The 25,182-nt window shown below is 50.2% G+C and overlaps 12 protein-coding genes across 12 annotated transcripts; 8 read left to right on the top strand and 4 right to left on the bottom strand.

The window, feature by feature from the left end:
• Positions 1-631: 631 nt before the first annotated feature.
• Positions 632-2,593, top strand: BJY04DRAFT_210258 (cytochrome P450; the record flags this gene model as incomplete). Its single annotated transcript, XM_073714228.1, has 6 exons — positions 632-1,055; positions 1,104-1,277; positions 1,330-1,673; positions 1,732-1,844; positions 1,918-2,204; positions 2,292-2,593. 6 exons carry the CDS (start codon positions 632-634, stop codon positions 2,591-2,593), a joined length of 1,644 nt encoding a protein of 547 aa, XP_073566853.1.
• Positions 2,594-3,138: 545 nt separating this feature from the next.
• BJY04DRAFT_222536 (uncharacterized protein) lies at positions 3,139-4,970 on the top strand (the record flags this gene model as incomplete). The annotated part of the gene is made up of 6 exons (XM_073717410.1): positions 3,139-3,196; positions 3,247-3,715; positions 3,769-3,927; positions 3,996-4,133; positions 4,198-4,320; positions 4,406-4,970. 6 exons carry the CDS (start codon positions 3,139-3,141, stop codon positions 4,968-4,970), a joined length of 1,512 nt encoding a protein of 503 aa, XP_073566852.1.
• Positions 4,971-5,412: 442 nt separating this feature from the next.
• BJY04DRAFT_137972 (NAD(P)-binding protein) lies at positions 5,413-6,900 on the top strand. Its single transcript, XM_073708630.1, has 2 exons — positions 5,413-6,302; positions 6,395-6,900. Exons 1-2 carry the CDS (start codon positions 5,628-5,630, stop codon positions 6,776-6,778), a joined length of 1,059 nt encoding a protein of 352 aa, XP_073566851.1. The 5' UTR covers positions 5,413-5,627; the 3' UTR covers positions 6,779-6,900.
• Positions 6,901-7,178: 278 nt separating this feature from the next.
• BJY04DRAFT_199142 (putative 2,3-diketo-5-methylthio-1-phosphopentane phosphatase) lies at positions 7,179-8,350 on the bottom strand. The gene is made up of 3 exons (XM_073712723.1): positions 8,274-8,350; positions 7,467-8,215; positions 7,179-7,403 (listed from the first exon to the last, which is right to left on the bottom strand). The coding sequence occupies exons 1-3, from the start codon at positions 8,308-8,310 to the stop codon at positions 7,293-7,295; spliced, it is 897 nt and encodes a 298-aa protein (XP_073566850.1). The 5' UTR covers positions 8,311-8,350; the 3' UTR covers positions 7,179-7,292.
• Positions 8,351-9,038: 688 nt separating this feature from the next.
• BJY04DRAFT_199139 (putative quinol monooxygenase) lies at positions 9,039-10,064 on the bottom strand. The gene is made up of 3 exons (XM_073712722.1): positions 9,696-10,064; positions 9,562-9,628; positions 9,039-9,465 (listed from the first exon to the last, which is right to left on the bottom strand). The coding sequence occupies exons 1-3, from the start codon at positions 9,930-9,932 to the stop codon at positions 9,398-9,400; spliced, it is 372 nt and encodes a 123-aa protein (XP_073566849.1). The 5' UTR covers positions 9,933-10,064; the 3' UTR covers positions 9,039-9,397.
• Positions 10,065-10,185: 121 nt separating this feature from the next.
• Positions 10,186-12,290, bottom strand: BJY04DRAFT_199137 (uncharacterized protein). The gene is made up of 2 exons (XM_073712721.1): positions 11,859-12,290; positions 10,186-11,794 (listed from the first exon to the last, which is right to left on the bottom strand). The coding sequence occupies exons 1-2, from the start codon at positions 12,234-12,236 to the stop codon at positions 10,871-10,873; spliced, it is 1,302 nt and encodes a 433-aa protein (XP_073566848.1). The 5' UTR covers positions 12,237-12,290; the 3' UTR covers positions 10,186-10,870.
• A 400-nt stretch (positions 12,291-12,690) lies between these two features.
• BJY04DRAFT_137933 (uncharacterized protein) lies at positions 12,691-13,729 on the top strand. Its single transcript, XM_073708629.1, has 3 exons — positions 12,691-12,707; positions 12,774-13,641; positions 13,696-13,729. The coding sequence occupies exon 2, from the start codon at positions 12,929-12,931 to the stop codon at positions 13,454-13,456; it is 528 nt and encodes a 175-aa protein (XP_073566847.1). The 5' UTR covers positions 12,691-12,707; positions 12,774-12,928; the 3' UTR covers positions 13,457-13,641; positions 13,696-13,729.
• Positions 13,730-17,161: 3,432 nt separating this feature from the next.
• Positions 17,162-18,122, top strand: BJY04DRAFT_199123 (uncharacterized protein). Its single transcript, XM_073712720.1, has one exon. It carries the CDS (start codon positions 17,406-17,408, stop codon positions 17,976-17,978), a length of 573 nt encoding a protein of 190 aa, XP_073566846.1. The 5' UTR covers positions 17,162-17,405; the 3' UTR covers positions 17,979-18,122.
• A 221-nt stretch (positions 18,123-18,343) lies between these two features.
• BJY04DRAFT_222529 (DUF4267 domain-containing protein) lies at positions 18,344-18,655 on the bottom strand (the record flags this gene model as incomplete). The annotated part of the gene is made up of 1 exon (XM_073717409.1): positions 18,344-18,655. The coding sequence occupies one exon, from the start codon at positions 18,653-18,655 to the stop codon at positions 18,344-18,346; it is 312 nt and encodes a 103-aa protein (XP_073566845.1).
• Positions 18,656-20,262: 1,607 nt separating this feature from the next.
• BJY04DRAFT_222528 (uncharacterized protein) lies at positions 20,263-20,820 on the top strand (the record flags this gene model as incomplete). Its single annotated transcript, XM_073717408.1, has 1 exon — positions 20,263-20,820. The coding sequence occupies one exon, from the start codon at positions 20,263-20,265 to the stop codon at positions 20,818-20,820; it is 558 nt and encodes a 185-aa protein (XP_073566844.1).
• Positions 20,821-22,785: 1,965 nt separating this feature from the next.
• BJY04DRAFT_199120 (uncharacterized protein) lies at positions 22,786-23,387 on the top strand. The gene is made up of 3 exons (XM_073712719.1): positions 22,786-22,975; positions 23,028-23,200; positions 23,253-23,387. Exons 1-2 carry the CDS (start codon positions 22,915-22,917, stop codon positions 23,177-23,179), a joined length of 213 nt encoding a protein of 70 aa, XP_073566843.1. The 5' UTR covers positions 22,786-22,914; the 3' UTR covers positions 23,180-23,200; positions 23,253-23,387.
• Positions 23,388-24,368: 981 nt separating this feature from the next.
• BJY04DRAFT_222526 (uncharacterized protein) lies at positions 24,369-24,950 on the top strand (the record flags this gene model as incomplete). Its single annotated transcript, XM_073717407.1, has 1 exon — positions 24,369-24,950. One exon carries the CDS (start codon positions 24,369-24,371, stop codon positions 24,948-24,950), a length of 582 nt encoding a protein of 193 aa, XP_073566842.1.
• Positions 24,951-25,182: the final 232 nt, after the last annotated feature.

The following is a 25,182-nucleotide window of genomic DNA, read 5'->3' as shown; positions in this document are numbered from 1 at the left end:
TTGTCCAATAGACTTCGGATTAGCTGCAGGCGAAGGATGATCCCGGCCTCGAGAGCGGGACGCGCACGGTAGCGTCTTTAACGGCCAGCGGTCCGACTGCTCCAACGCACCAACGGCTGCACATTGTCTGGATACGCTCTAGCGCAAGCAGGGGTTAGGTTGGGCGTTTGTCCACAAGGAGTGGCTTCTCCATACCCCAGAGTGGTTTCTATTGGGCTTAGTGGCAACAAGGCGAGACACCCGACTCGGGAAGCGCCGTCACTGCCCGCGATCATGCATGAAAACGGTTAGTAGACACGAGAATTAGATTGACATATGGCAGGCCATGGGGTAAATGCGCTAAAGTTAGCATCTTGGCTGCCAGACAAGACCGTGGTGAAATTTTGACGTGCCGCTCTTAGACCAGCGCCGGCTTGTTATATTAGGACGTAAGACTAGCCGAGCATGCTAGGGATAATAGCCCTGGTAATAATATTAGTTCTCCCTGACCATCGTACGTTGCTTTTGCGCTTCCTAACAGGGGCGAACGGAACTTCTCACACTTCTGCCCCTCGCTCAACAAGGCTTTGTGAATATAGCCATCTTCCACGCGCTGATCCTGTTGTTCTCTTACCACAGTCTACCCTGGGTAATGGCGGAAGACCAGCGATCGCTGACGCCCACAATTTTGGCGACGGCCAGTCTGACAGGAGTCGCTCTCCATCTCCTCTTTTTCAAACATGTCGAAGTCGACAAGCGGCCTGCCTCGACTGCAGGGTCTTTTGTCTTAGCTTACTTCTTGATTGCCAATGGACTTCCTCGAATTAGCAGCGAGTACGAGGGATTCATCTGGAAGCATACCATCGCGTCCCTTGCTTGGTTTTCTCTGGTTATCTCCCTTTGGACAAGTATTCTCCTATACCGCGCCTTCTTCCATCCCCTAAAGAACTTCCCCGGCCCCTTCGGCGCTCGATTGACCAAGCTCTGGAGCCTGAACAAGGTGTTAGAAACTAAGATCCGATGGTATCGCACCCTTAATGAGCTACATAAACAATATGGAGACTTCGTGAGGACAGGTATGTAGCCATACAATGATTATCTCTATTATGTTAACATCCATCCAGGTCCCCGTGAGCTTGTTATCTTTGATGCAGCAGCCATCACACCGGTCCTAGGCTTCGCGTCGCCGACTGGCAAGGGTCCCTTCTATGACTCGATGGAGACATCAGTCAACACGACCCGTGATAAAATCTTCCACCGACAGAGGCGAAAGGTCTGGGATCACGCGTTCAAGATCTGTAAGCGATCCACATTACATTTTCTAAACTACCAGGCCAACAACCATGTCAGCACTTTCCGACTTTGCCCCACGAGTTGAAGAACTCACAACCCAACTCCTCTCGCGCATTAGCAAGAATCTACACAAGCCCATTCTCGTCAACGAGATCTGCATTCACTACAGCTATGATGTGATGAGCGCGTTGGCGTTCGGTGAACCCATGGGCTATACCGAGGGGAACTCCAATGAGACTGCCAAGTCGGTATTGGATAACATCCAGAAGGGTGTTGATGCTATTGGGCTTCTGCTTCACGTGCCTTGGCTGATGGGTATGCTAACTACGTTTTCCTGGGCAATTGGTCCTATGAGGGAGTGGAATCAGTACTCAGAGAAACTGGTTATCAAGCGGAAGAATGTGAGTCAACCTATGGCCGATATATATATTCTCGGGGCATAATCTTATAAAGTGCCAGATGAAGATTCCAAAGCCGGATTTGTTGAGCCACCTCCTCAACAACACGGAGGATACTCCTAGCGGCCGTGCCCTGCTCAACTCGGAGTGTCGTTTGATCGTCGGCGCTGGAAGGTAAGCAGCTCTCAGGGCTACAGCCACAGCCCCCCTTTTCTGCGTTCAATCACTAACGTCAACTGAACAACAGTGACACCACTGCAACAGCCCTAACGTTCCTCCTGGTAAACCTAGCTCTGTATCCGCAGTGGCTCCAACGCCTGCGCGAGGAGGTCGACCCCATATTTGCCATGGATGGATTCAATTGCGGCCGCACACTACCCGTCCTCGACGCAATTATTAACGAGAGCATGCGCCTCTACCCGTCCGTGTTCTTCGGGTCCCAACGGGAGACGCCCCCTGAGGGGCTGAAGATCGGAGACACTTTTATTCCCGGCGGTACCATTGTCTCTATCCCAGCGTACCAGCTTAGTCGAGGTACGTACTATCCTAATTCCACCTCCCCGTGCCTAAATTCAGTCCGTCTTCACGTCATCAATGATCCGTCTAATTTTGCTCATCCAGATGAACGAAACTTCATCCGTGCAAAAGACTACCTCCCGGAACGCTGGACATCAAATCCGGAGTTGATCATCAACAAGGCCGCTTACATGCCCTTCCTCACTGGCCCGGGGAACTGCGCGGGGCGAAATCTGGCGATGATGGAGCTGCGCTCTGTTGTTGCGCGGATCGCGCACGAGTTTGACATTGCGTTTCCACCGGGGCAAAAGTTCGATGCCGAGGATTATTTCAGCCGGATTAAGGATCATTTTGTCTCGGGGGCGCCGCCACAGGAGCTTGTTTTTACGAGACGGGTGAATAGGTAGATGTGGAGTCAATGCGAGAATGGATGTATGTGATGTTCAGCAGCCCTACTCAAATCCTTAGTTTATTCATGCTAGGATGCAAATTGTTCTGCGGTTTCTTGTGCCTTTCGTGGGAGCGGCTTCTATTGATATATATTCAGTGTGAATTGCGTGGTGAAGATAGAATATGAATACTCCTATCCTTTACTTTCCAGTGGGAACACCGGACTTCACAAGTGATATCCGGAGCCTTCCAACATCACTTGCAATCAAACCTCTGAAACTCCACGAATAACCACTCACCACCGCCGCCGGGCGCGCCAAACGATACCCTATCCGGAGTCCGATGGATCTCACGCCCACGCTAGAGCAAGCCCTAAAGCAGCCAAGCCCCTGAGTGTCCAATACCACTGCACGCCCTGAACGTGCAATTTCATCATCGATCTCGGTTCCTGGCTGGATCCATTGTCTATAATAATCCCTTGGTCCGCTGATCCCTTGCGGCTCTCTTTTCATCTGTCTTCCACTCCCCACCCGATCTCGGTTGTTAGCCATCAGCCGCGACAATGAAGGTCTCTCATATCGCCTCGCGACTGGTGTTAGTCGCTTGCAGCGTCGCTCTAGGTAAGTCAAGCCGATAAATAAAATTTATCCGACCAACACCAAATCCGCAGGCACCTTCGCCCGCGAATGCGAAACAACCAGCGAATCCGACCCCGCCAGCAACGAGAAAACCCTCCACGTCAGCTCCCCAGATCAGCTGATCGCCTTCGAAGGCTGCACTTCTATCACCGGGCACATCCTGATCCTACCTGAATTCTCCGGCGAGTTTATCCTCAACGGCGTCACCGATTTCGCAGGAAACATCTCAACTCCAGTCCCCGAATCCTCGTATTGGTGGCGACCGCCCAATGAGTTTTGGACTCCCGAAGATTACACCCCGCCGGATATCACGCGGTTTGAACTGCAGGATTTGGTGCATGTCGAGAACATCGTGCTTTATGGCCTCAAGGGTGATGCGATATTGCCGAACCTAGAATCCAGCGGTGACGTGGTGCTCGTCCAGGACTCTGATGGCGCGGAGGTTGATCTGGGCAAGCTAGTCGGGGCAGAGAATGTTAAGGTTCAGGGCAGTTGGACGACGTGAGCTTCCCTCTCTCCCTATATCATTCAACCATCCCCTGACAGTCTTCTAGTATCAACGTGTCCAGCCTGAAGAAAGTGAACGACGAAGCCCAGTTCTGCGGATCGCGAGGATGTGGGATCTATCCCGACGACGATTTCCCGACCCTAACTGTTGATCTTCCGGCGCTGGAGACGGCCGGTAGGTTTGAAGTTGCGGGGACGGTGGCAAGGTTGGTTTACCTGTCTGATATATATCTACCGTTTTTACATGTGGCTAACGGGCCTGGGCGCATTCCAGTGTTTCCGTTCCGGAACTACAGGTTCTCTCGCGGGCGCTGAGGATAAATATCCAAGAAGGAGGGGAGGAGCTCGACTTCGATGCGCCGAAACTCCACTCTCTAGGCGGGTCGTTGGAAGTCTATGGCGGTGTTTCTAGGTACATTCTTTCCTATATCTAGCCACCGCTGTGTCTGACGATATGTGATTCTAACATTGTGTAGAGTGAGCCTCGGCGCTCTGGGCGACACCACGGTTAGCGCGACAATAAACGCGCGAGCAGACCTAGACTTCTACTCGACTATTAAGACTGCGTCGAACTTCTATGTGTGGGGTACATTACACAGGTTAGTCGGTCATCTTCTGGGCCGTTGGGGCTCATTCCCCTTTGGCCCTGAGTCAGCAAGCGGTTATTAATTGGCCTTGTTCTAGTATTTACCTCCCCGGCATGGCCGATCTGGGGTCTGTTAGTCTTGACTACGAGCCTGTGATCCCCTGCAACGAGACGTTGTACCGTTTGTATGAAGCGCAGGGCAGTACTGGCAGCAATGACCCGGCGATCTGTACCAGACCTGATGAGCCGGAAGATCAGGAGCACAATGGGGATAGTGGTTCCACTCCGGATGTTTCTGAGACGCCTGATGATGAGGACAGCGATGATCATGATGACAACAGCAACGAAGATACCAGTGATGATACCACCAACGAGGATAGTATCACTGACGATACTGCCGATGACGATACGACCTTCGAGAGTTCACCGTCTGACGATAACCCTGGCGACACCGGAGAGAATGGCAATACCACTACCGCCGGAGGCAGCGATGAGGAAACGGAGTCCAGCACCAACAGCTCCGATACAGGATCTGATGACACCGCCAGTGCGAATGGAGATGACAGCTATATCCCCGAAGATGGTGCTTACCAATCTGCTCGCTTGCCTTCTCTCATGGCACTGGTTGTTGGCATGATTGGTGTGCTTTTTGCTTTCCTTTAGAAGCGATGGTCTGCGCTGTACATATAGTCTCCTGATGCAGTTCTAGCTCTCTATAGAATGGCTCTTACCAGGCCACTGTAGTGGAATTACCCCCAGATCAGTTTGATCGACCTGCGTTTATCGTCCTATTATATGATTTGTTCAGCGAGTTCCATGCGTAGTCTATGGCGAACTCACGACTCGTCTGGCTGCGTCTATACTTGCGTTTCTAAACCCTTCGCTAGCGTCCTCATTCAATACCGTGCCTTTTATTTCAACCCGGTTAAAGCTCAAATTCATGGAACCCGAGGCTATGTGTCCACATTTGCTACAAGACAACATCTTAAGGAGGAGCGAGAGTGAGCAGAAATGGATGGTCCGAGCACCATATACCAGTGTTTTATCGACTGGGGCCAAAATTGCTCAGCCTCAACGCTAGGGCCCTGGAAACGACCATGCTAGCTCGTAATAGTATAGACTTATCTCGCTAGCTTGATATTGCATTTCAGCTCCTCAGCCTCAGCTTCCTTTTCCTATTCTCAAGTACTTCGCAGACCAAATCGCCGTCTTCATAAAGCGACAAAGAATACAAGATTCCATCCAGATCTGATAGAGCACCATCTTATATCTACCACCGCACCTCAACTCAACACCAACTACATAAGCCCCACAGCCACAATGAACATAATAAAAGACATGCTCCGCGTCACCCTCTTCGGGTCTGACAACGCCGCCTCCTCCACCGGCACCCGCGCATTCGATCCCGCGCGCGACATCCCATCTCTGTCAGACAAGACGATCCTCATCACCGGCGCAGCGGGGGATCTCGGGCGCCAAACAGCCATCGAACTCATCCGCTACGGCCGACCAAAGCGTGTATATATCGCTGATCTCCCACTCAACGAAAGGGAACAGGAAGCGCTACTGGCTCGGATTAATGAGGAGGCGTATGCCCTCGACGATCCTTCTTCAACCTCATCCTCAGCGAAGCCTCGCACGGACATTCGCTTCCTAGACCTCGATCTCGGCTCGTTTGCTAGTGTGCGGCGATGCGCAGAGCGGTTCACGGCGCAGGAAGAGCGGCTTGATATCCTTATTTTGAATGCGGGGATTATTCGTGTCAGTCCGGGGGTAACGGCAGAAGGATACGAGGTGCATTTTGGGATCAATTATCTTGGTCATGCGCTTTTGACGATGTTGCTTATGCCGGTTCTTCTTCGCTCTGCGGAGCGGGTGTTTAATGATGAGAGCAAGAGTGATGTACGCATTGTTGTTGTCTCGAGTGAAGGATACGTTTTTGCGCCGGAGGGGGGTGTTGATTTCGAGGCTGTTAGGACGGATTGTGCTAGCTTGGTAGGTCATCTTTCTTTTACATCCTTGCCTTAATAGGCATATATCTACAGGTGGACAGCACGCGACAGATAGCGAAGCTAATGATAGATCAGCCCTACTCCAAACGCTACGGCCAAAGCAAAGTCGCCCTACTCGGCCTAATGCAGAACCTAAGCCGCTCGTGCCCACAGATCAAAACCGTTGCGATCCACCCCGGGCGTATCCTTACGGGTATGGCAAGGTCCCTGCAGCAGGAGAGCTGGCTTGCGTACCTGACGCAGCCGATCGCGCCGCTATTTTGCGTGCCTGTGTCGACGGGGATTAGGAACCATCTTTGGGCTGCTACGAGTCCGGATGTTGTTAGCGGAGCTTATTATGAGCCTGTTGGTGTTAGGGGGGTTCTGACGGGCGCTGCGAACGGGGAGGGGTTTGCGGAGCAGCTGGGGAAGTGGACGGATGGGGTCTTCAAGGGCGTTGATGGTTTGAAGGGTGTATAAGCTGTGGCTATATATACCAACGTCATTTCATGGGAACAGGATATGATTTTCAGCCACGAAATACTTATCGGCGACTGTCGGTCGTGTTCAATTTCTTGTAATTATAACATTTAAAAGAAGGCGTATGAGAGTGCATCAATAGCGAGAAACTACTCTCAGCCCAAGTCTGAGCTTAAATGGTGAACAGCAGTCGCCACTCGAAATCCAGGATCCGCCAGCTTGGCTTCCTGAGTCCCGCTTTTCATGCATGCAGCCAATCAGCATAGCAATTCAGGCCACATGGTGAAAGCTTCTCAAGCAAGGCGTGTGGGCTGAATGAATAGTATCAGGATAGATTCCGAAGGTCGGCAATGGCGGTTTCCTGCGAGTGGGAGCTTTCGCACCATGAAGGCATGCGGGATTGATCTTATAATTTCATTAAGTTTCGTGATATATATCTACTCTATTTTCTATTTACAGGTGTATTTAGAGATCAGTGGAATGTCATCTGGACGAATCAGCAGATTAAACATCTTCAAGCCGGGACATTGCCAGTCTGGGCTGGTGGTGCATATTCTGAGAAATTCTCAGGCCACAGGAACATCTTGTCCTCTCTTGATGGGGTGGCAGCAACAAATTGAGGGACCTGCGATAGTTCAGCATCCAGCACGCGCATAAAGCGCAATATCAATCGTTGGGGTAGACTTACAGCTTTCTTGCTAGACACCCGGCGCCACATATTCGCACGGGGATTGAAGCGAGCAGGCTTGCCCACGCCACCAGTCTTCTGCTGGTCCTCCTGCATGATCGCCTCAACCTCGCGCCTGATATCTGTGAATGAGTCAAACGCATGATACGGAATGTTGTTCTCAATGCAGTATTCCTCTAGCCGCAATCCCCTCCGAGCAAAGAGAACATCTGCCTCCCGTGCAGCCGGAAGATCCGACACACCATCGCCAATAAAAATAATCAGCGGAATCTCCCCCTCCTCCTCAGCGACCAGCGCCCGACCCTCCTTCACAGACAACTCCTTATCATGCCCCAGCGGGGTATCATGCCGCCAGATCGGCTTCCACTCCGACCCATCGTCTTTAATCTGCGCATCATTGGCCACAATATCGATACTCGCGGCCTCGGCATCACCCAGGTATATCGACAGCACTTTCCGCAGGATCGGCTTAAGTCCAGCACTGATCACGTTGAAGTCGATGTCGTTGGCGATACAGAACTGGTGGAAGTCCCGGAAGCCGGGGTCGATCTCGAGCTCCTTCTGCATGATCTGGAAGCCGTCTTCGAAGGGGACGCGCAGCGAGCCCCACATTTCTTCGGAGACTTCGCGGAAGGAGCGCTCGCCAGACTTGATTTGCTCGTCGAGGATGCGGCGGCGCTCCTCGCCGCAGCCGAGGTTGTCGAAGAGGACGTGGCCGGTGTCTTGCATGAAGATGGTGCCGTCGAAGTCTGCAGGAGGTAAGGGGGTGAGTATTTAGCGGGGGTGGGGAATGTTTAGTGTGCATACCTGAAAAACAGACGATCTTTCTTGTTGTGGGGGACATTATGGCTGATTGGTTTAGTGTGAAGTGTAGGAAGTAAAGTACGAAGTATGAAATGAGAGTCGAAGGCGACGCGGGCATGAAATAAGTTGTCGGGTCGAATGATGACGTACCGATCCGAGGGGACCGATTTGCACCCCCCGTGGGCCCGTTCCGCATATCCTGCAGAGAAGGTGGGCCGAGTTCGCATCCGGATTCTGAACGTCATGGTACAGGAACAGGAAATGTGATGTCAGAAAAGTCCCTTGAAAGGGTTAAGCGATCCCCGATCCACCGACCAGCAAGCCGGTTCTAGCCCGGTAGTCATTTTCGGCCGACCGGGTCGCCGCTCGGACAAGATTCCCGGGTCTGTGGTGGCAATTGGTTAATTGAATTCAAGCAGTGCCTTAACTAATAGACGCAGCAGAATTCGCTTTCTCGCCCGCACTGGCTGGAAGTAGTGACTGCAGAGAACCCCGCCTTTTTCCCACGGGGCACTGGATTCCCCCGGGCCACCCTTGTTAGTTACCCCGCCGGTTCGCGAAGTATAACCTCCCACCCGGGTCTGTCAATGGCGTAAAACCTGAGGCAATATCATGATGTGAGCTCTGATATTGCTTTGAGTGAACGCCTAGCTGATGAGATCTCAAGACCGCTCTTTACTACCCAGGTGACGGTTTTATGTGATCGTTCGGTAAAATATCATGGCACTTTCGCGCCGTTATAGCTAGCCTTGCTCACTGCTAGGAGATACTCCATCGAATCGCTTCTATCACCTCAGCATCGTCACAGTAAATTCCTTTTAGTTTGCCTCTGATGGTATATACGATGGCTTTATGGAATTCGTCACAAAAAAACCCCATGTAGAAGCATGATCTGAGATGCACGAAGCTTGATTCAATGTAAGCTGACAGGACGATATGTGCTTAGACCAACTGCCAACATGCCGCAGAGGAGCTTATGAAAGACTGGCCAAGCAGATATATAACCGTCTGAGAAGAACCAATCCCCCGAGTCAAACGGGCATCCCTTCATCTTCAAGTAAATCATGGCCTCCGCAATTTCGACGCTGTAGCAATGCCCGCCATTCTAGCCTCAGTCATATGTCGGGTTACCATTCAAGGTATTTCTCCTTAACAGCAAAGCCCTCCCCCGTGCGCTCGTAGTACTCGAATTTCTCTGTCGTGTGAATGACAAATATAAGCATTAACACCAATCTATCTACCATAAACCCCAAAAAGACGGAATGTCCGCTAAGGGGGTGGAATAACGCACTATCTTCAATCCACAGCGGCTGTGATTCTTCCCAGAGAATACGATAATACGGCTTCGTGATTTGTTGCTTGATTGTCCTGTCAGTAACCCTCATATCAAATCAACTATATTCGTTCGACGCAAGGAAAACAGACCGTCTCAAACCACTCCCTCCCCTGATTCCACACCTCTACAAAACGGAACCGACCCGGTGCATCGAGATCTTCGAAGACATCGAAGAGAATGTTCTCCGGCTCGGCTGCCACATACTTCCATAGTGGGCGATGAACGGCTTTGAATTTCTCAATGTTCTCTACTGCGACGCGGAGGGTGACGAAGATGGTGAATTGTTTGCCCTTGTAAGAAGCAGAAGATGAGGTGGAGATGGCCATACTTTTGTGGCGTTCGTGTTGTGACTGCTATAATGTTGACAAGAAAAGGGTGTAGGGTTAGTGACTATGAGGAATATACCTACTTTAGGGTAGGTGCAGCTGTTTATATAAATGCTGCTATACGCATACGAGCCATGCGGATATGGCCCGGATATGCCGGTAACTCCGGTTCAGCGTCGTGGATGATTATAAATACATATTTATGAGGGTAGTCATGTGACAGGTTAAGAAAATGGAATGTTAGATGATATTGGTTATGTGCTTTAATGGTCGGATGTTTTTTAATTGACAAAAATAGAATGAGGACTCCTGAGAAAGTTATGCATTGGGACTGCCAGGTGCTGCCTTCTGAGAGCTTACGTTAGCATTCATTTCAGAGTCCTCAGCTCGTACACTAGAAGCAATGTGAAGTCAAGACATATAGGTACCATGTATGCGTCATTGTACCCATTGTAGACAGGATCGACCGTGACGACGTGCCGGTACAGAAAAGGGGGTTTTTCATGACCTCCTGCTCAATAGCATGGACGGTCTTCTAGCCGGTACCCCGCTGACTGAGCGGATGAAGCATATCTAGCAAGGGCTGGATAATATGTCCATGAACTGCAGATACAAAGTGATCATCATCCAAACTTAGATTCCCCTCAAAGGGACAATGAAGGCAGTTCGACACGATATCGGCCCAGATAGGGCCAGCCCTGCCGCAGACCTCTTGCTCGAGACGCCACGCAGTCTGATCTTCGGTTTCGGTCAAGTTGGTGGCAGTTCGCGATGCAGAGAGAGAGGCTCGTTCAGAACGAGCTCTAGAAGTATGATGCCGAGGTTGTATAGTACGCGGTTTCGTACACCGAATGTTGCAGTCACTGAAGTCCGTCCGGCTGTTTGATAATTCGCATCATCCACAGAGTAAGCCCCCGGCGTCACTGTATGTTCCTGCTTCAAGTAAGGGTCCTGCCACGAAGCTGTGGTGATATCGTCCTTTTCGAGCGCAAAAAACAGCTGCTTGGCAAAGGGCACAGAGTTAACCACGGAGATCTATCCAGATATACAACAGACAATGCAATGAGCGAGGCGAAGAGGAGCCTGTCTCTTTCATAGAAGTATCCCGGAAACCGGCGGAATTTGTTACCACCGTGGAGAACATCATGCAGCGAGATATCTCCGGGTCGAGAGCCACAGCGAATCATGCTGAAGGTATGGTGGCTGGCCGCCGCACCCTGGGAATTGGTAATTGGACTGGCTCTCTCGTTCGATGCTGTTAGTGATGGACACAGGCCTTTGGACTTTGGGCCGTGTCTATGTGCGATATAGCGGCGCGGGCGCCGTTCTGTCTGATTAGTTGGGACCGACACGGGACACAAAGAGCCACTGGTGCAGTTGAGGTGCTTGCAGGGCTGAATGCTATAGACTACCCTTTCACTCAACGCTGGCCCGGGCTGAGTGGGATCCTGCCAGCGCGACTCAATCCATATCTCAACGGGTGTTTCAACGAGCACTTCCTCTTCGTCATCCGATTTCATCGAGTGACCGTCATTGTTGTACGGCTTGAGAAACCCCAGCGATAAGCCCAGAGAGTGCTCATGCAATTGGGGGCAGTCCTTCAAATGGATCTTGAGCAAGTTCAACAATGTCGTGGTCTCTTCACGCCGCCCTCGATTTGATTTTAGTTGGGTTTGATGTGCTAGCAGCCCGCCTAAATCCTTCAGAGCATCTTTCTGTTCCACGAGCCTGTGGAAGTCAGCATTTGCTTCTTTTATCTTCTGCAGTAGGCCCTGGCGGTGCTTAACAGTAAAACTAAAGCGTATTGGTTTCGTTGCGGACGAGACCTTCGACTTCCAGTCTTTGGCAGAAGTTGGACGGGTCTGCGATCAACATTGCTGTGTCAACGATAATGAGCATAGCATAAAGGAGAAGGCACGATATTACCCTGTCAACGTGGAGCCGAAGAGTGGTCAACAAGTTACGCAGTTTTTCCATCAGCCTTGAATACATCTGCCACTGGACACCGAGGTGTCGTTTCAGGTGCGGCGCAATCAGCGCACTGTGCTTCTCAAACCCACTTGGCTCCATCAAGATCTTCACGAGGGACTTCTTGTCTAGGAAGAGCCGCAGTAGGTTCAAATACGTGTTTCGAAAGATTGTTGATTGCACTTCAATTTCAAGGCGAATGGCCCGGATCTCATCTTCGTAATGTTTCGTCTCCCAGATGCGAAGGACCTCCAGCCCAGTTGTATACTGGTCGAGTGTAGCGATGACGAGCGGAAAGACGGCTAGCACTAGGCCACCTATTTCAATGCCGGACATTGTATGGACCTACAAGAACTCTGACAGAGCAATCGGATGAGGACCGGTGATGGGATGGACGATGGATGGATTAAAAGCGGGGTTGCAGAGTCGAGCCCAAGGCTGAGGCTGAGCGAGAATCAGGTGATGCGGGGTCGGCAGACAGAATAACACTTCAGCTGCACCTTACCTGACAGCAGATTGATCCTCCTAGCACTTGTGGAAACAACTATACATTATGCTATCAGAGTCAGTGCAGAAGGAATGCCTGGCAGCTCTTGACGGGCTTCTCCAGTCTATAACCGTTCCTAACTACCCAGGCATGCACTCGCCGACCTTTAGGCAGTGGGAAGAGAATATGGCCTTGTGCGAGCATATCGGAGATCGCCTTCGAGTTTTCTTTCACTCCGTTGGGTCTGTCGACTCTCAGACATTACCTTATCCTTGGTTGGCTATTAATCGCATTCTGTGGGATATAGTATCCCGAACAAAGTATGGTAAATGCTTCAATTATTACAGCTTCTGATTCGGGCATATATTCGTGTTGACTACTGTGAGGCGCAGGGATTGGCGATTCTGAAGGCATCTCATCGATCAAGACCGGTCTACTGCAGCTCAACCACAAAGTAGATAGACTCTTCGAGCTCTCTGCAAGCTTCGTCATTGAGGCAAAGCCAGAAGAGCCGACTGGCGTGCTGCATGAGCAGCTAGCAATGCGCGATATAACTCCTGGAAATCGAGGCATTGAGAGCGACGCGCCTTCCGATATGGCGCATTTCATGAACACTCGAACCGCAATCTCATCAAGTGCATCCCTGGATTATTCCGGATACGAGCAGGAGATAATCGCCGAGCTGGTACATCGTCTCAATTTAGTCCTTAGATCCCAGGAGGTGAGCCCTGGTCATCCAAACCATACCTTCGCCCAAGTCCTATATGCTTTTGCCGCCAGTTCTGGGACGACACGGGATCATCTAAGGCTCAATCATATCCATGTTCTGGGGGAGCTTCCGACCCCAAATCTGAAATTAATGGAGAGGGATATCTTGCAATGCGGAAAGAAACTTCGCCTTCACAGTGTTTTGCCGGCACAGTGCAGCGTAAACATTGTTTTAGTCGGTGCCAATCCCTTCATACGACGGGATATCGAGGCAATGCAGCACTACCTGCACCAGGATAAGGCGATTGCAAGTACAGTGGTAGTCCTTTCCAACAGCCATTTACAAAGCCTCGCTGTCTAACTGAGACACCTATAGGCTGTTACGACCACTATGTTTGACATATTTGACGTACACTCCGACACATATGAGAATATTGTCCTTTCAGTTCCGGCAACCTTGAAACCACCCAATCCCGAAGTGGGATCTTCACGGCACAGAGGCTCTATTACGACTTAGCCTGCAGGAAGGTGCGAGATTGGAGTTCAGTATGAAAATTCAGCGGTTTAATTATATTGCCTCTAGCCCCTAACTTTCCACAGAGGATTGTCCACCCACACAGCACGAGAAACGTTACATCTCGAGTTCTCCGCTTATGGACATATTGTTGAAATAGCAGTATGTCATAACCCATTCTGCGCTCGCGGTAATGATTCGAAACACATCTTTGACATTGCCAGTTAAGTCCAGCAAATCTCGAGGTGCAGTATTCCCTCAACAACCCCAGACACGAGACCGGCTTTCCCGAGTAAGTGGCACCTTCTCATACACCAGTTGCCTTGTTCAACTTGGGAATTGCAGGAGTCAGTTATCAGAGAGATCAGGTACAGCAAGAATCATATATTCACGGGTGGAGGATGCCCAGTACGCGTGTGCCAATATGGATGGTGCTAGGTACGTGCATTTCTTGCGGTTCAACAGTGTTTAGTTTAGCGTCTCCTAATCTCACTCCGTCGACCAGGTTTGACGGTGAGTTTATCACCGTTTGGCTTGAGCGTAGACGTGGGGATGCAGGTCAGAGGCCCCTTGTTCCTATTGGCGATGGCGCACTTGCGAGGCTTGGGTATTAGCCCGTCAATATACTGCCCTGTCATGAACATTTCTTCAACAGAATCGTGGACATCTTTTCGTTCAATGGAAATTCAATTTCAAATTTGGCGTATCTCGCACCTTTGACTAGAGTTATTAAGAAAGCCAATACTACACGATTATGGTACCTGTCCCTGAACTCTGGCAAGCGTTTTACTGGCCAACTACGCGGGGGAGCTAAAGCTGGAGCCGCAGAGGATTTCCTGCCGAAAGTACTGCAGTGAGTCTCACCTCAGTGGGCCGGTAAGGTTAAGGACCTACCTTCTTGGGGGATTGAATTTTACGGAGGCTCCATCACGTCGCTCAGACGTCAGGCTGATATATGTGATTAATGCAGCTTTCATCCATGCACTGATCATGATCTAGAGTCGTGGTCTAGTACAACTTTGATGGTTATATCATCCGCGTGTGCTTGACTGGCTAGGAAAGACCGTCGTAGAAACTGTAGAGGTACTCCAGCAGGGTAGAGCATCGGGCCGTAGAGATAGTTTCATCCACAAAGCAACTTAGCATTCCAATCCACAGGGCATTTATGCTGTGCACTTGTCCCACCTTTGATTATTTGAGATCTAGATAAATTAACAGATATATATTCAGATTCAGAGTAGACCATATTATGCCCCGAGGCAGGTCTGCGAAGAATCCAGCTCCTGGGGTATTGCTACCCCTTCATCGGTCATCTTACAGTGTGCTTGTGCGTGAATGTGCAGTATATAGTACTCTTATCTATCTAGGTCTTGAAAGGTCAATACATCCATCTGTTGTCGCGAACCTGGTGCTATCCCTGCCAATTGTCGAAATGTGCCTGGCTGGGATGTGCCTGTGGCAAGTATCGCTGGCATTAATAAAGTGATGGAATTCTACTGCGGACATATACTAGTGTATATCCATTCCGACATGCAGCAGCCTGCCTCCGAGGCTATTATCTCAATTTGCATTCCCGGAGGTGGTGCAGCGTATGGATGGCGCTATCAGTCTGGTCCCGCTGCCGATACTCGTGCTGACTATATGCCTTCATATGCGCGGAAATGGTATTGCGGTGGTGATGATAAGATACTTATTATTAGAGACCACCCAGCTCATTGATGAGTCTCCGGGAGTGCTGCTTTGACTCTGCCTGGGCTGGCTGCGTTGGAAGATTGGGCGCGAAATCGGTTTGGCTCGTACTTGATGGATCAAGCTCTCAAAACTGTTACGGCATTTGGTCATGTCTAGGCTAACCAGTTGCATCCAGTCGCAATCTAGGCCTTGGTGACGGACTATGGCCATCAAATCCGAGAACAACCATGTGGATGTTACGAAGGTCCTGGTGGAAATCCAACTTGGCCTTGAATGTGAATTGAATCTTATATCCGATCAGATATCTAAGTATTCCCGCCATGACACCTTAAATGATGCCCTTGGCTATACATTAAATACAGCATGAAACTGCTGACGTGCGGCTAGGGGCCGAATTGCTGGGCGTATCTCTAAGCTAATCATACCACGGTCAGAATATATGTGCAGGTTGTTAACCACACTCGAAAAAAAGTGAACATTCGATCTCTCCCTATATCCTAAGATCGCATGTCCTGTCTTCCGCCTAGCAGGATTCTCTGAAACTACGAAATGCCAAACTAATTCCATATGCATGATCCATCTATTTAGGCCGCGCATCCAGGAAGATATCAACTACCTTAGGCTCGTTCCGGGCCGTCCAGGGCATGGACCAGGACCAGGGACCTGGGGTCGTGTTAGCTGCAGCTACAATGCGGCTATTTGGTGGTGCAACGATGTGAGCTTTCTTGACTCTTCCTCTCCGATGCGATTGAGAGAAATCATAGTATAAAGCTGACAGATTGATTGCTGTGCAAAGTCTCCCCAGTTCAAGCAGCTCGAATCGTACGGTAGTATCGCTGATGGGGCAGATGCACTAATGAGTTGCGTTGTGTCCATCGGGTGGTATGATCAAGTGGCAGGACAGGCCTTTCATAACACTAACTGGAATGTTATTGTTCGCGGTGATAGTTGCTAAACGAGTCATCTGGCCTTGGAATGACAAGGGCGAGGTGAGAATAACCTGACGAATAACAATGGGGGTCTGTAATTGTTTTCCATGTCATTCAGTCGTTACAGTGCGTGCCATAAGAGGAATTTGATATACTAGATTATCATGTACTGCTTATGACCAAGCGGGGGAGACGAAGAGTCTAGACTCTCCTCGCTTTCTATTCAGGAAGATTCTATGCAAACTTGAGCAACCAATCTACGGTCGCCGAGTTTGCAAGTTGTGGACAGCTCAACTTGCCTTCTAGCTGCCACGAGGCTTGACACAATCTTCAGTCGCTTCATGATGTTCTGCAAGAGCCCGCAGACAAGAAGGCATATCACATCTCGAAAGATGGTGCGAGTTGATTCTCAAAAGCCTAAATCGTAAGATCTACCATTCGGTGAATAATTGGAAGAAGGTAGACCCAGCACTCGACATTTGCAACCAAAGAAATGGTGACAGAGTATCTCTGCTGTTAATGTTCGCTTTTTAGGGTCTTGTCGGCATCAACGAAAGGAGTGATGCAAGCCGCTCAATGTTCTTAGCTCCAAATTCGGGGGCCAACCTGTCCGTCAGATGCTTACAAAGGTCTCATTCATATTATCACGCCCGTTAAGCAGGTGACCCATGAGGCAAAGGTGCTCTTTGCCAGTCTGTTCTGCTGAGAGGCCGAACACCTCCAGTGAAAACAAAGATTCGTTTGGCGATCAAATAGCTTATGCAGGTCAGGAGGAAGTAAACTGAGCTTCGGCGGAACAACACAGCCCTGGTCAAGCCGGCACGTTCTGCTTCCTCTCCTCCTCGGCCTCGCAGGCCTAGCAGCTCCGTTTGCAACCGAAGCCTCACCCCGCCTTTGTCCCGAACTGACTACCCCCCCGCCCCCCCCCGCGCATCTTTAGCAACCGCACCTCCCTCTCCGCATTCATCTTTAGCTTCCTCCACGGCACCCTCCTCTACTGGACAATCTACTGCCTCCCGGTATACTTCCAGTCCATCCTCCAAAGCAGCCCCACCCGCTCAGGCGTGCAGCTCCTCCCAACCGTAATCGTCGTCATCCCGGGTGTAATCCTCGGCGGCGTCCTAATCACAAAGACAAGCCGCTAAAAGCTTATCCTGATCACTGGGTTCGCACTCATGACCCTCGGCCTAGGCCTATTCACCCTCCTTGACAAGTCCACCTCAACAGCCGCCTGGGTCGGCTTCCAGATTCTTGCAACCCTCGGCTCCGGCCTGATCATCACATCCACCCTCCCCGCGGCACAGGCCGAGCTCGCTGAATCCGACTTCGCCTCCCCCACGGCGACATGGGCGTTTCTGCGGTCCTTTGGGTCTGTCTGGGGCGTCGCGATCCCGGCGGCGATCTTCAATAATCGGTTTTTGGCGGGATTGCGGGCGGCCGGCGTCGACGGGGATTATCGGGTTGCGGCGCTGCCGGATGCCCGGAATGCGTACCAGGAGGCGTCGGGCGAGATCATTGCCGCGTTGCCGGTGGAGCTGAGGCCTGTTGTTGTGCGTGTTTATGCGGGGGCGTTGAAGTGGGTGTGGCGCGTTTCGGTTGTTTTTGCGGGGGTGGGCTTTTTGGTTGCGTGGATGGAGAGCCACGTGGAGTTGCGGAAGACGCTGGAGACGGAGTTTGGGCTTGACGATGGGGCTGCTGGTGGTGAGAATGAGAAGGGTGAGCGACAGGAAAGCCAGGCTGATGTCTGAATTCGAGGGGATTTGAGGACCGAAGAATAAACAAGGTAGATTTTGCTATTCAGTAGATAACTATGAGTGTGATATTTGAGTCTCGTAACAAATAGACAATCGCAAAGAACCAGCCAGAATCACACTGACGAAAGCTGACGATTCACGATGTTCTCTCGCATCCAATACCTCACTGCATTACTATGACCAAGCAGCCTAGTGTCCTATCGCCTCCCTAGAACGAGCACCCCCTCCAAGCAGCCCACCCCAAAAGCCCAACAAACTTCCCCCAGTGATTAAACGCCTTGCTCCTCCTGTCGCCCCCGTGGGCCTAACAAACCCATCACCGAGCCCAGCCAGCGAAATGACCGCCGCAAGCGTTGTAATTACCCGTTCTTCCCCGGGTACTGCAAAGCGACGAGGGCGAGCCCATACGTGATTTCGCGGATCGATTTCAGGTAGATGAGCGGGGAGACTGTTCCCGTGCCGTTTCCGGTTGAAGTCAGAGAGGACCTAGTCCTGCGGCTTGCGTTTGGAGAAGCACTCGTGATGGTGGTGCCGGTTGAAGCCGGAGCGGGAGGTTCGAGCGGGAGACCGAAGCGCGGATATTCTTCCTCTGGGCGAAAAAGGCCGTTGACGCCGAGGGCAAGACAGAGGGTGCCGATGAGGTAGGCTGGGAGAGGAGACAAGATGGCCATTTTGTTTTCGTTGGTGATTTTCAATGGAGAATCGCCAGGGGTGTACTGTTGGTTTAGCAAGAGGCGTTGTCTGGAAACGGGGACTAGGTAGCCTACTTATTATCGACGGGAGGTTAGAATGATAAGGATGGACTCTGGAGAGGGGGACAGGTGAGATATGGCTATATTTATGGTGGGCCAGTGTTACACCATGCAGCCTCCTTTCTTTGTCTGCATCAAGTGAATATCGGAGTCTGACACTTTCTCACAGTGGGACTCATAGCGCCAAACAAATGACAGACTTTGATTTCATATCTGTCTTGCTAGAGAATGTACCCTACTATTTATGGTGCCCGCCCCAAATACAGGTTAAGTCCTTCTAGCCTCGCCTCCTGGGCCCTTTATGCCAGCCTTCCTACTTTGTGTTTACAGCCTTATCTTCCGAGATGCCTAGGTTATGAAGCTGGGAATCTATTGGTCCCCAGGCGCTTATACCCAACTCTTGGCCGGGTACAGACAGCATCTTATAACACTATGCTAGGTGCTGGTATTTCAAGTGATAGTCAATCTACCCAATCTCACCCTGATCTCTTAGAGCCGTGCGACCATAAATCGGCCTCACCCTATTTTCACCCGGGCATAACCGCGTTCAAGCCTCACGCAAGTTGGCTAGTAGTATAATGCGTGAGCACATGCAAATTTCTACTCTTGTATGGTTCTGTTGCGAGCGGGGGGGCCCTGGGTATCATTCTGTTGTATCAAAGGCCTCTGCCCGCGGAGCGAGCCTCTAAATTTATGCTGTTGCTGTTCGCATGCCAATCATCATGTGCGGGGCATTAGCCAGACAGATCGTCCAGCCGAATCTGAGGACTTTGCTTTTGCTCGCGCTATAGCTGGACACGGATTACGATACATAATCGCTGTTTACACGGTGTCTATGGTGAATATCCGGGCGGTTCTCGAGGTATCCAGCCTAATCAAGGTAGCCCATTAGCAATATATTCTCGAATGCTGGTAACAGGAAAGCAATCACTGCGCAGGCGGTACGAGGCCCGGAGACCTAACGTGTAACTTCCGGTGTGTAGTGTCAGTAACATGATGGTGTTGAAGGGATGGGAATACCAGTGCCCACCATCGCGGTTACTAAACAACTTTCTCGTTTAGCTCTTGTACGTGTTAACGAAATGTACCCGACTCGTCAGGAAGTAGTGACAAGACCAGAAGAAATAACCCAAGGGCGCTGCCAGATTGGAGAGCGATTGTTTTCTTTGTTTTCATCCTCTCATACAACTTTAACCCAATGTACAGAATGAGTTACTAAAACAAACAAGCAATGAGCATTATATACGCAGCGTCATGCTGCTCAAAGAAGCTTTCAAATTTCCATACATTGAGCCAGGTTGGTTTAGAGATGATCCGAACATTCAATGACCTCTGTCTCGATCTGATAGTCTGCTTTGAACAATCCTCAAGCCCTCCATCATGATCTTTATAGAATCCCCGACTGACATTTAGAGTATAAAAGCACCCTCAGATGCTGGTCCTCGGCTATATATTTCCGTTCATGCTCCATCACAACCAAAATATCAAGTCGCAGTTAATACCAACTACTCTATCAAGAACCAAACATGACTTCTCTTCACGGCTTACATCGTCGCCTAACCGACGCAATCTCAACTCTAAACGCCAAAGACTTCGTACCCCAGGGCTCCCTTGACGGCCCCGCAAACACCACCCCCCGGCTCTACGAGTGCCAACCCCTCCCGGGCGACGATGTCGAGGCGATAGAGTTCGACGAAGACCAGATCCGCATAAGCTTCACCACGGTCCTCAAAAAGGCAATTGGGGATAACGGCCGACGACCCTTGAGCTTCCATGTTTGCTGCATGCGCTCGGCTGCAGGGAGATCGCTAACACCAATCTCAGTGCTCGTCGATTACCCCAATGAACTGGCGGTTTCGCGCCTGGGTGAATTCAATATTGACACTTCGATGATGATGTTTCTAGGTTATCAGTGGGTGAGGCTTGACGCGGGCTTTTCGAATCAGTATCGCACTCAAAAGCTGCGTAGTGATTGGTTCAAGGTGAATTGTACTGAGTATACGGGTGGTCAGTCATTTCGGATGTTCAAGTATGATAGCATTGTTGACGAGAAACGGTGGTCGTGGGAGCAGAATTTCAACTGAGCGGGTTGATTGTATTGCTTCGCTGTCTTCTTTGGTTGTGCGTTTCCGTTTTGCTTCTATTAGAGGTGTCTCTCGTTTAGCTTAGGTTCTAGATAGGAATATATATCGACACCGGGTAACTCTGGGTCAGCGTGGACGAAAACTACAAAAGCCGATAGGCAAATATATATCCTAGAACTCGGCAGAGTGGTACATGAAGAAGGTTGAGAGAAGTGTACTTGATTATCACGCATGTACGAGTCAGACTTACGAGAGTCATGTGGTTACGCTTGCTAGGATACAGTTAAGAGCGCACCAGTAACTCCATAACAACCACTTATATGGCAGATGTGTGGTAGATAAATAGGAATTGTAGGCCCACACCTTCCTGATCACGCTAGACCTCCAGGGCATGTGACTAAATGACCATCGACACGATGTGCACCCCGGTCCCTGCCGCACAAGGGATGAAGCATTAAAGAGGGACAATGTAAACATACAACTACATCTCAAATAACGAATGAATAATGGGGGATATCGACATAAATGCTTTGATACTAATTTGCTCATGCGCAAAACTTAAGCCCGTAACCTCTGAGATATACCTCGGTTGTGTGCAGTCAGTAATACGCAGTGTGGGAGCCGCCGATGTTGGTATCACACACATCATGCTCTATGACTTTGTCCTTCTTCAAGACCAGATACAGGGCACTACTAGGCATTGGTACAATCAGGGATATGACGGCGTCAGCTCGATACCTGGCATAGACAAGGATAATAAACTGCCAAGGACCACGCCAACCGTAGCCTCAGCCGCACAGGGCACTGATATGATTGCTAGTTTAGCGGATGAATGTTCCACAACTACTGTACGCTACGCAGCAGAATGTGGGGCCTGGGCGCGAAATCATACTCAAAGGGTAATTCGAGTGCGAACTATACTAGCTTTTCGCCCCAACTCCGCATCTGACATCGCATACCCCAGTCGTGTCGACTCACAATCAAGGCATCTGGGATGCTAGACAATTACTATATTGCCCAGTTATACCACTTTAGTCACGGAGGCTACCTTGGCTGTTCGAGGGATGAGGGGTCGTAGGTGTAGCAGATTACCGTGCCATACCTCAAAAGCCTCCAAGAGTTGAGAAACTATGTAGTCCGTTGGGTTGTCGGACCGTATAATCTCTGATATGATTCGATCTAGCGGAGGATATGCGAAGACGTGACTTTGACAAATGAGCAGGGTGTGACTTCGTAGTTCTCTGTCAACACAATACCTGGTCGGGTTCCATTAGGTACTGGTTTATACATGCGGTTAACTAGAACTGTACATTACACGGAGCCGCGGGTCCGCGTGCCCGACTTCAGTAAAATCTATATCCATGTCTAGACGCTACAAGAAATACTTGGATTAGAACGATATCCTTGCTCAAATCACCACCGTCCATGAAAGGACGGTGACTTTCCACCAATGCAAAGCCCAAAAGATGAAGGCAGCAAGGATTGGCGAATCTCCGCCCACTCAGCCCGATTCCTTCTTCCTATTGTGCCCTGAGTACCCCGGATGATGACCGGATTGCCCCACTGGCTGTCAGTTCAGCTCTTGGCAGGATGTAACCTTTCAGCCCTAATATATTGGACCTGCCAAGCCAAGGCGTACTCCTCTCTCTGAGATTACTTGATCGATCCCGGAGATGCTTCCGGCATGTACAGCTCTAGAAGGCGTGGCCAGTAGCAGAGCATATACCTACTATGCAATGGCTGTTTTAGTGCGATGCCTCCTTTGCCAATGTGCCCTCGGAGTGCTGCCCCTCCTCTGCCTCTGGAAACATTATTCGTCGGGTTTCGGCGTTTAATAGATGGAAATCTTTCAACACAGTTCCACCAGTACTGTGCCCAGAGGGGTGGATTGCGATGTCGCACGCCTGAAACTTCAAAGATTCTGCGGTAAAAGTACTATTAAAGTAGGATGCCTACCAGCCTTGGAGTGCATATAAACCCTCCTGATGCCCCAACCCAGATGAGCTCCCAGACAACCCTCTACATTCTTCATAACCTACAGCGATCCTTTCAGACGAGCAACTTAGCCCAGCCCTCAACACCATCTTCGTCGCAATGCGTTTCTCGTCCGCCATCTTGCCCCTCGCCCTCATTGCAGGCTCCAGTGCCCTGAAGCGTACATATCCTTCCAACCATCTGATTCCGATTGAAACTGACTCTTCGTACAGCCGAGGCCTTCAAAGAGACCGAAGATGGTTTTGCTGTCATCACCGCCGAGTGCGCCTCTGGCTACTGGGACTGCCTCACCAACTGCCCGTTGTTCGCGCCTCCTCAGTTCTGCATTACATGGCCCGCTACCTGCGCCATTATTTACTGCTAGAACTGGCTCTGAAACCTGAGGGTATGTCCTTCCGAACCTTTGAGATTCTATAAGATCAAGACTGACTTTGCAGAAAACCGGGTTGCTCAGTGCACGGGGCCTCCAGTTTGATAGTTGTTGCTTGAGCTAGCTCTTTTGTTGTCTTGCCTTTCTTTAACTCTATACATTCATTATGTCTATTACACAAAATGAAGACTGATCACTTACCATACAATGGCAATATGCCAGATGTTACAATAAAGGCCGTAGTATAGCTTCCCTACTAATCGTACAGGTGATAGAGAGCAATATCTACAACAGTCTCGGGGATTGTGTTGCTTTACTTAGTACTATCAAACCAATGGGAGTAATATTCGCTTTTAAGTCTAACATGTGAGTGCCATTATCAACCTCTGGCTGAGGAAATTATGTGTGAACAAGTTCAAACAGTACACTAACTTGACCCTAGCCGGCCGCACTTTTGGAAAGTCCTCACTAAGGTTCACCTCACACGCTGCTACAATTCAGGGAGATTCAATCGCTGATCTCCACGACGAACTGCAGTTCAATGGCTTATCGCAAATACCAGCGCCGTGCAATTAGTATGCTCTGGGTCCACATATCTCGGGGCTAGGGCTCACAGGCTAGGACATGCATCGCGTTCTCTCGGGAATTCACTTCAAAATTGCTGCGTATAAAATCTCTCTCGCGCCGTTCCTATCAGTCCGAGGTGTTGAAATTGTTTGAGAACGCCGTTTCAACGACCTACGCGGACAAAGTAGGGTCTCCTCCTTAAACGCGACCACTTCTTTGAGCTTCTTTGCCTCTCCATTCGATGTTACAGGTTTTTATATAATGGGCTTTGTTAGTATCCCTGTTCCAGGCTTTCCATGGTTGAGCTGTGGCAGACTTTGCCTTTCTTTATTCCTTCTATTCCGCGGCCTTGAGATGCAAGACAATCCACGACAAACGACAAAGCAGTAATTAAACCCACAAACACTACTCGATCAGTGTACAAAGAGCATTATGGCGATTGTGACCCTCTTTCTGTACCAGCTACACATTCACCTTACCCTAATGGTATAAGTAGCACCCCCAACGCATCTCTGATGATCTTAATCACACTACACCCAGCCATCATCTCGTCAATAAATCACAACCAGCTCCAGAAAAAAAGACCGGTCTATACAAAACCACTAACACAGATAAAATGCCCTGTACAACGTCCAGCTCTAGCTGCGCCTCCTGCAAAAAGCGCTTCACAGCCCTCAAAGACACAAAATTACTAGCCAGCCAGCTAAACTACACACAGGGGACATGGCCCGTCATTTTCGAAAACGACATCACATTCAAAGGCCCCTTCAATGAATCAAACACCCGCTTCCCTGACGTCGCAGCCTTACGGGATACCATCAGCGACCGCCTCAAGACCCGCTTCAGCCCCGCTCCTGTCGTGAATGCGAACTTCGAAGCGGAGTTCGAGGAAGGGAAAGCATTGCATGTGTTTCAGAGCGTGCTGGTTGACTTCCCCTACAAGTTTGATCTGCAACCTGAGTTTATTAGTTGGCTGGTTCTTGATTTGGAGGTGCAGGCTGGGAAGAGGAAGGCTACTAAGAGGGAGAGGGAGAAGGAGCTGAAGGGGGATATGGGCAGTGGGTGGAAGAAGCTTCCGTCGGTTCTTGTGCGGATGGATCAGTGGGAGGTGTATCTTCCTGATGAATCGCACCCGTGTCTGGATAGGTTGCATTGGTTTGTGGAGGCGAATGGGCTGGGGGATAAGGTTGGTCCATAGACTTGTTGTGGTTGCTTTGACGTCTTCCAACTGTTAGTATGCTTTTAGTAAAGATTGATGCGTTTTAGAGATATATCCATCAGGCGGCGCCAGCTGGCCAGATGGGTGGTTTTACTTGGACCTTTGAAGCTCATTGTCTAACGAATACAAATATGAAGCTTTGCTCTATATCACATCCTGGAGGTAGTGGGGTAGTACTAAGATTAGGCCGGTGGTTGGACACCGAACACAT

The sequence above is a fragment of the Aspergillus karnatakaensis genome (genome assembly GCF_047715665.1).
Source record: "Aspergillus karnatakaensis strain CBS 102800 unplaced genomic scaffold BJY04scaffold_60, whole genome shotgun sequence".
NCBI classification, from domain to species: domain Eukaryota; kingdom Fungi; phylum Ascomycota; class Eurotiomycetes; order Eurotiales; family Aspergillaceae; genus Aspergillus; species Aspergillus karnatakaensis.
This window is presented reverse-complemented; position numbering and strand designations above follow the sequence as displayed.

Coding starts and splice junctions, on each gene's coding strand:
- BJY04DRAFT_199142 (XM_073712723.1), bottom strand. CDS start 8,310: ATGTCCCCCACAACAAGAAAGATCGTCTGTTTTTCAG. Junction 8,216..8,273: donor AAAGATCGTCTGTTTTTCAG/GTATGCACACTA, acceptor TACCTCCTGCAG/ACTTCGACGGCACCATCTTC. Junction 7,404..7,466: donor GGGTGTCTAGCAAGAAAGCT/GTAAGTCTACCC, acceptor GAACTATCGCAG/GTCCCTCAATTTGTTGCTGC.
- BJY04DRAFT_137972 (XM_073708630.1), top strand. CDS start 5,628: ATGAACATAATAAAAGACATGCTCCGCGTCACCCTCTTCGGGTCTGAC. Junction 6,303..6,394: donor GGACGGATTGTGCTAGCTTG/GTAGGTCATCTT, acceptor ATGATAGATCAG/CCCTACTCCAAACGCTACGG.
- BJY04DRAFT_199137 (XM_073712721.1), bottom strand. CDS start 12,236: ATGTCCGGCATTGAAATAGGTGGCCTAGTGCTAGCCGTCTTTCCGCTC. Junction 11,795..11,858: donor TTCGGCTCCACGTTGACAGG/GTAATATCGTGC, acceptor TGTTGATCGCAG/ACCCGTCCAACTTCTGCCAA.
- BJY04DRAFT_199139 (XM_073712722.1), bottom strand. CDS start 9,932: ATGGCCATCTCCACCTCATCTTCTGCTTCTTACAAGGGCAAACAATTC. Junction 9,629..9,695: donor GGAGGGAGTGGTTTGAGACG/GTCTGTTTTCCT, acceptor AGGACAATCAAG/CAACAAATCACGAAGCCGTA. Junction 9,466..9,561: donor GCCGCTGTGGATTGAAGATA/GTGCGTTATTCC, acceptor TTCACACGACAG/AGAAATTCGAGTACTACGAG.
- BJY04DRAFT_199123 (XM_073712720.1), top strand. CDS start 17,406: ATGACCCTCGGCCTAGGCCTATTCACCCTCCTTGACAAGTCCACCTCA.
- BJY04DRAFT_137933 (XM_073708629.1), top strand. CDS start 12,929: ATGCGCGATATAACTCCTGGAAATCGAGGCATTGAGAGCGACGCGCCT.
- BJY04DRAFT_199120 (XM_073712719.1), top strand. CDS start 22,915: ATGCGTTTCTCGTCCGCCATCTTGCCCCTCGCCCTCATTGCAGGCTCC. Junction 22,976..23,027: donor AGGCTCCAGTGCCCTGAAGC/GTACATATCCTT, acceptor CTCTTCGTACAG/CCGAGGCCTTCAAAGAGACC.